Source organism: Brassica napus, chromosome A8 (assembly GCF_020379485.1).
Source record: "Brassica napus cultivar Da-Ae chromosome A8, Da-Ae, whole genome shotgun sequence".
In the NCBI taxonomy this organism is placed as follows: Eukaryota; Viridiplantae; Streptophyta; class Magnoliopsida; order Brassicales; family Brassicaceae; genus Brassica; species Brassica napus.
Window position 1 is genome coordinate 8016834 of NC_063441.1, and position 12427 is coordinate 8029260.

At 36.8% G+C, this 12427-nt stretch overlaps 1 protein-coding gene across 3 annotated transcripts; it reads right to left on the reverse strand.

Annotated features, from left to right (window-relative positions):
- Positions 1–2990: 2990 nt before the first annotated feature.
- On the reverse strand, positions 2991–12184 carry LOC106418916 (transcription initiation factor TFIID subunit 1). Of its 3 annotated transcripts, XM_013859647.3 has the most exons (21): positions 12009–12184; positions 11427–11530; positions 11280–11342; positions 11129–11171; positions 10706–10963; positions 10538–10629; positions 10257–10431; positions 8888–9983; positions 8581–8786; positions 8234–8471; positions 7797–8133; positions 7250–7441; positions 7021–7113; positions 6667–6873; positions 6129–6335; positions 5522–6005; positions 5247–5446; positions 5067–5177; positions 4929–4985; positions 3722–4843; positions 2991–3637 (listed from the first exon to the last, which is right to left on the reverse strand). In XM_013859647.3, exons 1-21 carry the CDS (start codon positions 12046–12048, stop codon positions 3281–3283), a joined length of 5682 nt encoding a protein of 1893 aa, XP_013715101.2. In that variant the 5' UTR covers positions 12049–12184; the 3' UTR covers positions 2991–3280. The 3 variants fall into 3 exon arrangements, with proteins under 3 accessions (XP_013715101.2, XP_048594513.1, XP_022545579.2); XM_048738556.1 differs by lacking the exons at positions 11129–11171; positions 12009–12184; XM_022689858.2 differs by lacking the exons at positions 11129–11171; positions 12009–12184 and having other exon boundaries at positions 10257–10452.
- Between the last annotated feature and the right edge of the window lie 243 nt (positions 12185–12427).

Sequence of the window (12427 nt, forward strand, 5' to 3'; positions counted from 1 at the left end):
GAAACTTTTCGCATTAAGTTATATACTTTCAAAATTAGCAACAATATATATTTAAAATCTATGCAGAGAATCTGCATGCTAAAAAGAATTGAAGGTGCAGACGTTCTTGGAAATGATAATCTGATCATAGCAATCATCAACCCAGCCCGAAGATCCGTTAGCTCGCACGTCTTTGTTTCTGCTTTTATTTTACAGTTTCTGCTTTTGTTGAACTATGATTGTTCCCAATTCCTTTAATTAACTATGAACTGATTTTGAATTGAATGTCTAGAAAAAAAACTAAGTTCATACACAGTCAGCATTGGTTATACTGTCATTTCTTGCAAAGCAAGTTAAAATCATAACGTGGAATACCGCAACACACGTCCTCACCGAACAGCATGAGCCCATGCATCACTGTCATAATATATAAACATCAAGTTCCACAAACCAGACATCTAATCTCTGACCATACTATACAAGTTACTCCTAAGTCTCGAGACAAGCATCAAATACACAAATAATAAGAACACTTAAACACACGAACAACAAAACAAAACAAAAATATAAAATATAACAAAAATATAACAACACAACTCAACCAATACTCAAATTATTAAAAAGTTAACATTTTTCTCATGTTAATACTTCGGCATCTCAAGATTCTAAGAAAAAAAAAGTAACTCTAAAGCAGTTTCTAATAATGCAAACACAAGGCTACGAGTAGTTAAATTTTGTTCAATGTGTGGAATATTAAACTAAATCATGTTCATTGTTCATACCAAATCAAATAAGTAGTCAAATGACAGCTGAAACATTTAAGAAACTATTAAAAAAGTTATGAAAATAAATAAGTTTAATGGAAACACTACTTAATGAAAGTTGATGTTAATTCAATTTAGACAAAAAAAAATAAAACGAAAAACTATTTTCATTAATAAAAACTATAATAAAAAGAGTAAATAATATTTAAAATAATAAAATGTTACAAATATATTTAATAATAAATAAAATAAATTATATGTCAGAAATATAAATATATATCAAATTAAACTAAATAATATAATATCCCGCGAAAGAAATCTGAGCTGAGTTTATACTATAGGCACAAGAACTTTGGGAAGCAAAAACACGAGAGCTCAAAATAAACCTATATTTAAATTTCTTAATATGTTTTAATCAGTCATAATTAAACTACAACCAATATTTTTGAAAAATATATAAAATATATAAATAAACCTTTAAATCTATGTAGTAAAGTGTATGTTAGAATATCTTATAAAAATTTTAGGCCTTCATCACCATTAGCAACTATATATAGAAAAACAACACCAAACTTAATACATTTTGTTATGTATAAACTGCGTAAAAATGTAAAAGAAATTATATAGAAAATGATTTTGAAACAATCAAAATAATTAATAATTTAGAACGGTTTTGGTTTGTACTGAGTCTTTTTTCTGTAAAAAATAATATAGATTGCTTTCGTGTGCTATAGCCTATAGGGTTAAGTGGATTTTGGTTTGGACTACAGTCAAAGAGAAACCAAAAATATATTCAAAAACAAAAGTATAAAAGTGAGAAATATATAACCAAATATAACCAAAAAAATATCACACAAAAGAAACAAAGAAAGGCAAAAAAAACAACAACAGTTAATAATATCAGTTACTAACATTCTCCAAAAAACTATAATAACTTTGACACAGAATTTCTCTAAATAAAAACTCCATTCTCCGCTATTTTATAAACCCTCACAAAAGTGGTATTAGAAAACTCGATTTTATTCTCTTTTGATCGAATCCAATTGAATTTTGTATTTTATAGTTATATAAAATTTAAAACACAATAAAAGTTTCAATTCGGGATTAACACAACAATAATACTAAGAAACTGATCATTTTTAATTATATAATTAAAATTTGGTGTAGGCAACATAATCGTACTCACATCCAACTTAACATAAAATAAATTTACACAAAATTATATTTTTTTATAAAAACCAATCCATCAAAAAATAAAAATAAAGAATTTTAGTTAGACATATGCGAAAAATGACATAAAATGTGTTCTCATTATAAAAAAACATAACAAGAAAGAAAAATAATAATTAAAATAGTATAATGTCATAAAATATATTTGACAACAAATAAAAACAAAAATAAGCTAGAAAAATAAACGAACATCAAACGTTAAGTAAAATGAATGTAATTTCCCTTCTCATTGGAAATTTTCTAAAAGACAATATATATCTTTTGCAAATGCAAGCCTAAAATACAAACCACAAAATCATACAAAAATAAAAATCTAGATCACAAATAAAGTATATTAGGGCGGGCCTACTCTAGTTTTTATATACAAAATAAAGATTCAACTGTATGGCAAAAGATCCTATAAAAAAATAATTCAAAGATATTTTCAAATAAATCTAGTACTACTAGAAAAGGACCGATTCTTACTCGTTAAACAATGAAACAAATAAATGGGAATTCAACTAATTCTTAGAAAATACTCTAAACGTAAACACGAATTATCCATTTATGTTTAGCAGATCTTTTCCTAATAAATGAAATCTTAAGGAAAAGATAAACGAACGTAAACGCAAACAAACAATCAAGACCATGTAAAAGATAATCTTCTGTTTATAGATTACATGACCATTAAAATTTAAAATAGAAATATGAATGAATATGAAAAAAAAAAGAATGAGAACAAAAAAAAGAAATAGAAATAAATATTTATTACTTTTGTTGCATGTCAATTTTTAGTCAATTTTGATAAAAAAATATTTTGTTCTATAGTTCCTTGAAATATAAAGACAAGGAATCATACACAGCAAATGTCGAAGAAGAGATAATAGAGACGACGCGAAGGTATTAGAAGCGCCATGAAGGATACTCCCGACCAAAAAAAAGATAGATTGGCAAATTTATGTCTCAATTAACTCCAAATTTACTAAATACTAGGTAGGGGATAAGAAATTAATAATTAACAAAAGGCCTATTCTCAAATTCTCAATGAAAACAAAGTTTTATACACGACATTAACACATCATCTTTCAAAGTTCTATTTAATACCACAATCATCACTTTAGTGAAAACCTCAAAATTTTACAAACAACAATAGAAAAAAGAAAACAATTTTCTTTTTACTTACTTGACCTTTACACAGACAGCACATGACAATGTTTCTTTTTTTTCCATACAAATCACTAGCTAAAGCTAGAATCCCACTTCTTTTTTTTTTTATGGCATAAAAGAGGAATGACTATCTTAAAACACACTCTCTCAGTCAGTGGGATCTATCTATCAATACCTTTCTCTGCTTCTGCTAACTGATCTCCATAATCTTCTAACAAGTAATCACAAATCTCCAGCAACTGATCTGCCAAAGGCGGTATCCCTGGGTTACGCCCATTGTTGTTATAAAGATGAGCATTGAGCTGGATCTGCCACACATCGTGTCTAAACTGCTCGCGGTTTCTGTACTCTATCTTCCGTACCTTATCCCTGATTGTCGACAGATCCATCGGGCGTTTCACTATATCAAAATAGTCTGGAGCATCCTTCTTCGAAACCGGTTTCAAGAAGAGCCCTGACACTTCTTCTTTGAGTCTTAGTGTGTCCACAATGGTTTCCAAGATGTTTGCTAGCCCAACCTGTTTGTATAGACGAGAGAGAACACACAGAGATAAGTTGAAGCTTAATACGTAACGCACATGAATTGCAAAGAGAAGTTTTACCTCTCCTTTTTTGCGTCTTTTAGGTTGAGGTGCATAATCCGCACCATTCATTTCAAAGTCGGACACATACCGGCTTCTAACATTCCGGCCTCTTCTATCGTTGTTGTTTCTTCGAGGAGGATAATCTTCTAGATACCCTTCTACTAGTTCGGGTTGCATCTTCTTTTTCTTCTTTTTATTCTTCGCTTTTTGTCGTTCCTCTTCCTCCCTCTCACTCCGTAGTACCTCTTCGTATCTCCTGATCTCAGCTATCTCGTTGGGTTCTTCTGTTACATTCATATCATCATAATCTCTTCTCCTGCTTATCTCCTCTTCATCCCACCACACTCTGTCTTCTTTTGGTCTCCGCTCTAGAGAGTTCTCTGCTACTCTGAAGCTCTGCTGTCTCTGAAAACCCGTTAGTTCTGCCATTCTTTTTGTTTTCCGGGACTCGAACCGTGGACTCTCTTCAAGACTACTCATGTCATGATCAGTTATCTCTTTCGAACGTTTTATTACAAGTTTCTTCTGAGGCTGTTCTCTTTCTGTAGGCGGTCGTATCACCAGGTGAGGCCTACGAGATTCAGCTTGATCTCTATCCATGCTTAACGATGGTTGCAGAATAGATATAGTGTGCCTGCTTGAGGCAGCTTGATTTCCAGAGACACAAGGCTTGTGAGATTCGCTCTCCCCTCTCTCTCTGCTATATGTAGGCAAAGGTCTGTCAGATTCAACCTTCGATTCTTTAGGTTTTGCCTTGCTTGAAATCTTGAGTTTGCTGATCTTAGATGTGGTCTTGGTCCCAGTGTCTATGTCCGACACTGCTGCTTGCTCAGAACTTCCTGGAGCTTCTGAACCAGGTGTATCTGACATCGCTCCAGCAGGGATACCATATCTAAACTTCAGAGGGAGACCCCCAGTTTTGGAAGTGGAACTATCTCCCTTGGGAGTTGCATCTACGGTGACTTTTATTGCACTTTTCGGCGCAGCCTTGCTGCTCTTGATAGGTTTAATCTTGGCCTGACCTGATAGTTCTGAAGTACTTGGTTTTCCCACGGACTTCTCCATATCTACACCTTCGGGTTGTGGATCTGTATTTTCTCTGTATCTTGGGCAGTGTTTATTGGTTCTCATGTGCCCATACTGTCCATGAAAATAAATAATCACACACTCCTTTCAAACAAGCAAAGTTTAGATTCATAATCTAGTCACAAATAAACCGATATACCTGACCACAGGCTCCACAAACAAAATTCTCTCTGGCCGATTTCTTTTCCTTGAATACCTAGTTTAGACCAAGAGAACAGGCAAAGCTTCAGAATTGACCATAAAAACTATAGATTGTGTTATACTCATTTAATTGTACCTTTAGGTTTTCGTTAAGTATTTTGACTTTCTTAAGCGGGCCCAAAGAATTGCCATTGTCTTTAACCTGTTTACCTTTGGGGGTCTTAAGAATAGGGCTATCAACCTGCCACTGGAGGGGAAAATACAAGTTGTCAACACATGCAATCAGAAAAAGGCAAAGAGTCAAACTTGTACTGACATTTCTGGTGTCTTTGACGGTGCTCTCATTTACTAAGAAAGATGCATCAGGTTGGGTGGCGATAGGATTCTTGTCAATGAAAGTGGCCTTTCTTACAGGCTCCGCAATTTGAAAACCTATACTGGGACGTGGAGGAGGAAAGGACCCCATTCCTTCTCCCACAGCTTTGATCTTCTTCTTTTTCTTCTTCTGGTCCTCATCTAATTAAAGCATCAAAGTCAGTGATGCGCCGACAAAAAGTTCTTTAGCTAATAGCACAAATGCCACACATGTACCTTGCATCAGTAATCTGCATAACTCCGCATATTCAGTAGCTTCATCTTCAATTTCTTCGTCAGTCTCAACTTGAGATGGCCTTCGTCTCATCTTGAGACCCTTAACTCCGTCCAACTTGTCATTCTTAGATATGTTAGATTCTTCCCCCTCCCCACCTTCCTCAGCATCAAGCAGGTTTTCCAGATCTCCGGCAAAGGAGTCCAAATCACTGTTGGCCTCATTTTCACTTTCATTCTCATCACCATCATAAGCAGAAAGGGAAGAAAGTTGCCTATCCCAAATCTCCTGACACTTTTCCCGAGCCTGCTGTTGCATCTGCAGGAAAGACATTCTCTGCCCACGGGCATACTTGCCTATTGTTGTAGGGTCAACCTTAACACCAGATGCCGCCTGCTCACTTGATAGCTTCCGTATCATAGCTATACGGTGCCATCGAGTTTGCTTAGCAATTATCTCATCAGGAACATTGAATTTGATAAGAACCTATAAAGAGATCATCCAAACCATATCTTAATTAAGACTTTCACTGGATTTACTTTATAGAAGAAAAGGGAAGCTTGTAAGAACGATGTAAGGTTCCTAGACATCTGAAATAAAGAAGTATACCTCTCGAGCTGCTTCCATGCTTAATCTGCGAAGATCAGCATCTGTACCAGTGACAGTTGGGGCTCCACGACCAGCTGCTGCCTTTTTCTTCATATGCCCGGCCGCAGCTGGTGCTTTTGGTGCAGCTTTGACAAAGCTGAATCCTAGACCCCGTCCAGATGGATCGCCAACCCCAGTAATTTCCAGACGCTCTATATTTGCTCTATCCTACTCAAACCCACAAATGAAAACTAGATATGTGAGCATCGGAAAGCTAAAACTAAGGCATGAGCAAGGAGAGCAGAAGCATCAAATCCAATTCCACTGACAAGATTCGGAAACACTTTTCACAAAACTAGTGTACATGGAGCTGAAATAGATTCTAGTGTTGACATGAATGTACTAATAATGTCTCAGCCCTGGCATATATATAAAAACCACGCCTTTACGGATTATGGCCGACTCAACCGTAACTCCTAAGTTTCTAACATAATATATATATATATATATATAGAACTCACTGGCTATGTAAGCCTCAACATAGATAAGTGATGTTTACCTGATTTGTACAAGCAACAAAATTACTGCTCAGATTCCATGGCGTTATCTGCAACTCCCTCTCAATATGTGATGCAGCAGCGAGAGCAATAGCTTCGTCTGGGAGCTGAGTCAATGCAGCTGATATGCTGGCAGGTAATGTAAACCGGGTGATCCCTAAATGTTTGAGCCGGTACAGCCCAGCTAGCATACTCTCGTAGGAACACACCTAGGCCAACAAAATATAGAAAACCATGCATCTTAAAGAGTATATTTCTGGTAATATCAATCAAAAGCTTATTAACTGCAACTCTGAATAGTGGAAAGCAGACGGGGCATATTTCAACCATGAAAAGAACTCAAAGGGAAAACTAACATGCTCTGGTGCCACCAGCTTTTTAAGTTCATTCTCAGGTGGAACTTGAAAATCAGGTCTCTTGTACCAACAAGGCTGGCCATTTTTATCCCTCTGCATTTTGTACATTTATGTAAGGGGTAAGTATGATACTATGATACAAAGCATGATAAAGCAAAAATAAAAATAAAAATAAAAAGAGAGCAACTATAGATGCTACTTATGCCGAAGTGGGAATTTGATAATATACCTTCAAACCGGCACAAAGTTTCATGTTCCTTCTGACAACTGCATCTGTTAAGTTAGAAAATAAAAAGGACAGCTCATCTGCAGCAATTGAGTGGCTCTTCATAAACTCCCGGTACACATAAACCAACATCCTGTTCACCAAATACGTCTGTAGATTCTTTGATCCAGGAGACATTACTTCCATGCGAGGTTCCTGGGAAAAAAATAATCTGAGCATGCCGACTTTATGAAACCAAAAAAAAAATAAGCTGCAGAATGTCACAATTAATTATAATGCAGGTGGAACTCATAACCAGACTAAAATGAGCATCTCACATTTAAACACTAACGCCAAAGTACCAACGAAAGTAGCAAAGGTAAAAGCGGTAACGTAAATGATAATAGAATTTAATACACTCAGGCTACTAAGCTCCTCTATTGCGCTACTAAATCACAAGCATGAAACATACAAACTTATTTTTCTAATTGTCTATGTATATATATATAGACATGCACTGAGACCTTCCTTCGACAAAAAATCTAAGAGACAATTCTTGCGAAAGACAAACCTGTTGTCCGACAACAGCTATCTTGTCAATACGCCTTAGAGAGAGCTTCCCTTTGGGAGACCGGACCAGCAAATAATCTGTTGACTGCAATCTATGCGGAAAAACAGGTGCTTTATACATGTTTGTTTCAACAGATGACTGACAGCAACCAGGCTGTATCTCCCCAAGGAAAGGGGATTTGTCTCCAGGTTCCAGAATCATCACATTCCCTAAGGTGTCACTTTGATTGCGCAACAAGTTCCCACGTTGATCCTCTGAGGATGACTTCTGATAATATGTACACAAATTTGCACCCATTCCTGCATTGCTGAGCATCAACGGCCTCTCCTCGCAATACCTACACAGATCAATGAAAAGAAACGGTGACTTCCAATACGAGTCTTTTCCTGCTGACAGACAGGTGAAATTATCTACAAGAGCAAAAAAAACATTCTTACTCCAACAAAAAAACATGGCCATCTTTAGTAGATAAATCAGCCTTCCTCTTGAATGCCCCAGGAGGTCTCAAAGCTTTATTTTCGCCAGGCAGCTTTTGTGCCAATGGCCACAGATGTACTTTGGTACGCACAAGATGTACCAAAGAATTTGGTTGAACATTTTGTACAGCAAGAGAGTTTTCATCCTCAAGTTCCTTTCCCATATAAAACATTTTGACTGCTTCAGTTTCCTTAAAATCTGCAAAACAGTACAAATTGAGCACCAAGACTTGTCAGTGAAACCAATAGAATATTGTGTTCTTCAATTATAATTCACGCCATAATGCGGCAGACAAAAAAAAAACAACCTAGCTTTTTAGAAGCCTTCGCTTTTAACGAAGAGACAGATTCCTCTATTCCAACGTGTAGCTTGCTTCCTTTACCCCCCAGGCTCTTAATTACAATTTTCATGGATCCTCCTCGGGAGGGTAACTTTCCTTGCTGCTTGATGGCTAGCTCATTGTCATGTGGATACCACACAGCTTTGGGCCGGTGAAAATTTGCTATGTCTTTACTGTAGAGTTAACACAAAACAATTTAACAGACACTAAAAATAGATGTAAAAACATCCAATCTTCAAACTTTTAAGAATCCAAAATTAGAGTGACCACTTACTTGCTCAATCTGTTCTTCATTGTCTGCAATTTAATTGCTGGTGCTGAATGAAAAACTCTCAAACTATGAACACCGGATTTATTAGTGTTTGCTTGCAGCTGCTGGGAGCTTTTCCCGTTCATATAGAATTTGTCATTAGAAATATTAAATTGCCAGCCAGAGTTTGATTCACAGCCTTCCTGAAGGATTTCATCATTGGATTTTGAAGACCGGGATACAATCATAGCTCCAGCATGAAGTTGAAGATTTTTGGTTTCCTCGTTATCCAAAATTTCGAAGACCATTTGCTCATCTTGAAGATCAAAAATTAGTTGAGACCTGCTCAACTCTTTATCTGATTCCCATATTATACGATCTAACCATGCCTCATCCCCCATATCCCTCTTTTGCAAAGCAAGTTTGCTGAAGCGAGATTTGCTTTCAGGTCGCTTCATATTCTCCAATCCAGTAATGTCGTTTTCACTAAGATGATCCTCATCCGACTTGGATTCTAGCCTTAGCAGTTGTGGATGATGTCGACGATTGTTAGTGGACTCGCTTCCAGAATGGGAACCTCTTGAGCCAAAAGACTCCAATAGATTGGCAGAAAAAGACACAAGCATATTCTTTTCAGCTTGAGCTTGCTCTCTAGAGTTCATCACATTCAAGCTTTCTTGTTCTGTCTCTGAATTTGTTCCTTCAACCAGCATACCTAGTGACTCAAGTCTAGATTCGAAGCTATCCCCAGAACTATCACTAGTTTCAGGAGAATTTTCCCAAAGAATTTGATGTTCCCACTCATGCTGGTCGAGAGGAAAAACTTCCATTGATAACTGAGACTGGCACAGAGAGGAATCATCTTCTATTACGTCCTGCTTCAACAGTTCACCCATGATACATGAATCCCTTCCTAGCTTGGAAAATTCTCTTGATTCAGGTGTGATACCTCCAATTGTGCCAGATTTTACCAGCTGTAAGCCCTCGCTAATTGGAAAGGGAACATCTAGCTGAATCAAATCAGCTTGGTTTGCATCATCATCGATCCCACCATGGCTCTTCAGGAGTATCTCCTCATCATCTTCAACAAGCTCAGAGATATCCATTGATTTGTATTTATCTGTACGGAAGAAGGCTATGATGCAACAGTTCCACTTTCACATGAAGTTGCTTAGAAAAAAAAAAGAGAAACAGATGTAGAACATATTTTCAATGGCACCAACTACACAGATCTAGTACATGATCGGCAAGAAGAGACTGAGACACATGAGAGTAACAGTGATTGAGAGGTAAATACTATTAACATCTGGGGAATTTTATTTGGTGTTGCAAATTTAAAACTTAGTAGGGTTTGAGAAGATATTAAATACGAAGAACATTTCAGATCGCATACCTCTATTATACGAGGCATATCTATTTTCTCTCTTGTCCCGTTTCTGTGGTGGCTCATTGATAGCAAATATCTCGGAGAATTGTAATATGACCATACCATCTTCCACATATAAAGTAGGCAATGGGGTGGCGCCTTTCTCATCCAATGCACCTTCCAGTAACTCATCAACCTCCTCCTGAATGTTTTGATGAGATCACTAACAGAACAAAATCATCCCACAGCAGAAAATAGATACGTTGTTTCAGAAACAATTTCCCTTTTGGGGATGTGGGGGGACTGACCTCCTGGGCACCGTTTGTGTCCATATGATCCTCGCTTTCCAAGATTCTAGCCTCCTTTTCATACTCCAAGGTCTTGTCTTCCTTGGCGACAACTGCAAAGCAATATTTTTTCTGTCTCATAACCAGTAGCTCAAGAGGGATCTTAACAGAAGATTTCTAATTGCAAACCTGGTTCGCTCTCTTCAGTCTCAAGAGCTTTTTCAACTGGGGCATGCTCCTCCTCTTGTTCTTCTTCTTCCTCATCATAATCATCATCATCAAATACAGATGCTCTAGAACTTAGACTACCCAAAGCAACTGGAGTGGAAAAATATTCCTTTTTGGGAAGCAGATGATCTTCCTCACTAACTACTTGAACTTCGGGCCCATCATACTGTTCATCAATATCCTCATAATCAACAGCATCCTCAGCTTTTCTATCATAATCTACACAGCATATCATCACAGTCAGTGAAAGCTGATGACCAGGACTTGGTAGTAGATAGTATCAGTATGTAACTGCTATGCGCAGGGCTCGTTGCATATTTAGAAGATCTCAAACATAGGCCGTAAAATAACTATATATGATTTACGCAGATTAATATGCACCACCTTGCTCAGCTGGATCACTTGTACGATCAGATTTTGCCAATAACTGTTGAGTTTAGAATCCCCAATTTTTGGCATCCCAGTACAGCAAAAAAAATGATTAAAAACACTGAGTTTAAAGAAACAAAATATTAGAGAGTGCGTAGAATGTTACATTAATATCTGGTAGAGATGAACCCAGCTTATCAGCCAATGCAGAAAGATGTTCTTTGGCGTCCTGTAAAAAGTTGAAACGTTTTATCATTGGCACCAGCCAGCTAATAAAGTAGGCATCTTAAAATCAAGAAAGCAGAGAGATAACCTCATCAAGGTAATCAGCATCCAAGTCGCCAGAGTTATCAACATTTCCAAAGATAAAGCCCAGGTTAAAACCCCTGTTGCTGTCCTCATATTCCTCCTCGTCATCTGCAAAGGACAACATATAGATGAACCCAGCTGAGCTGCCAAGGTATCATTATGACCCGCTTCTTCTCTCTATCATCTAGTAAGGCCGCAGTCTCCCTAGCCTCTCTCTCTCTCTCTCTAATAAAACTATCATTTCCCATCTATTCATCAATTACAATCCCACAAACCCTCTTCCAATTTATAAAGAATCCTAAATATATGTCCAAGGATCACAAAAGGGCTACTCATTTCCACTTGAAGAAGCTAAACCCAAAATTAAAAAAACCGAACTTGCATGTTCCAAAAGCTAGAGAAAGGACATGTCTAGTTAGTTTGAGATATTGTACTAATCCAAAGTAAGCAACAAACTTCGGTAAATAAGAAAAAAAGGCTACTCCTTTGCAGTTGAAGAAGCTAAGATTGAAAACCCTAAGAGTCATGAGGCGATTTAAAAGGTCTCCGCGTAGATAATTGAGAAAGCAAAAGCTTAGAGGATTACCTGAGGAAGTCTCGTTATGGGACCCGTTGGATTCAGCCATGTCAAAGCTTCAATTTTGCAATGGTAGAGAAATCGGGGGGGGGAGAGAGACGGCAAGGCAACGAGCTTCTTCCTTCCCAGATCCGTCCGTAACCATTTATAAAAAGAAAATGCTGAAATATCCTCCTCTTATAAATCTTTTTTTTTTCTTCTATTTTTCTTGTTTTTAACTAAAACACCTGAAAATTACAATCTTACCCTTCATAAAACTTAATATTTGTTTAGTTACCCATCCACCCAATCAAAATCTGGATTCACCTGATTTTTAACCTAAAGAAAATAATCTCATTTGCCCAAAAAAAAGAAAATAATCTCCATTCCATTATAACTATTAGTTGATAATGTGATATATAATCAACACCGCTAGGTAGATACAATAC

Excerpts from the sequence above, each read along its gene's own strand:
- LOC106418916 (XM_013859647.3), bottom strand. The coding sequence starts at position 12,048 with ATGGCTGAATCCAACGGGTCCCATAACGAGACTTCCTCAG. Across the intron at positions 11,531-12,008 it reads CCATAACGAGACTTCCTCAG|ATGACGAGGAGGAATATGAG; the intron begins GTAATCCTCTAA and ends TGTCCTTTGCAG. Across the intron at positions 4,986-5,066 it reads TACTTAACGAAAACCTAAAG|GTATTCAAGGAAAAGAAATC; the intron begins GTACAATTAAAT and ends GGTCTAAACTAG.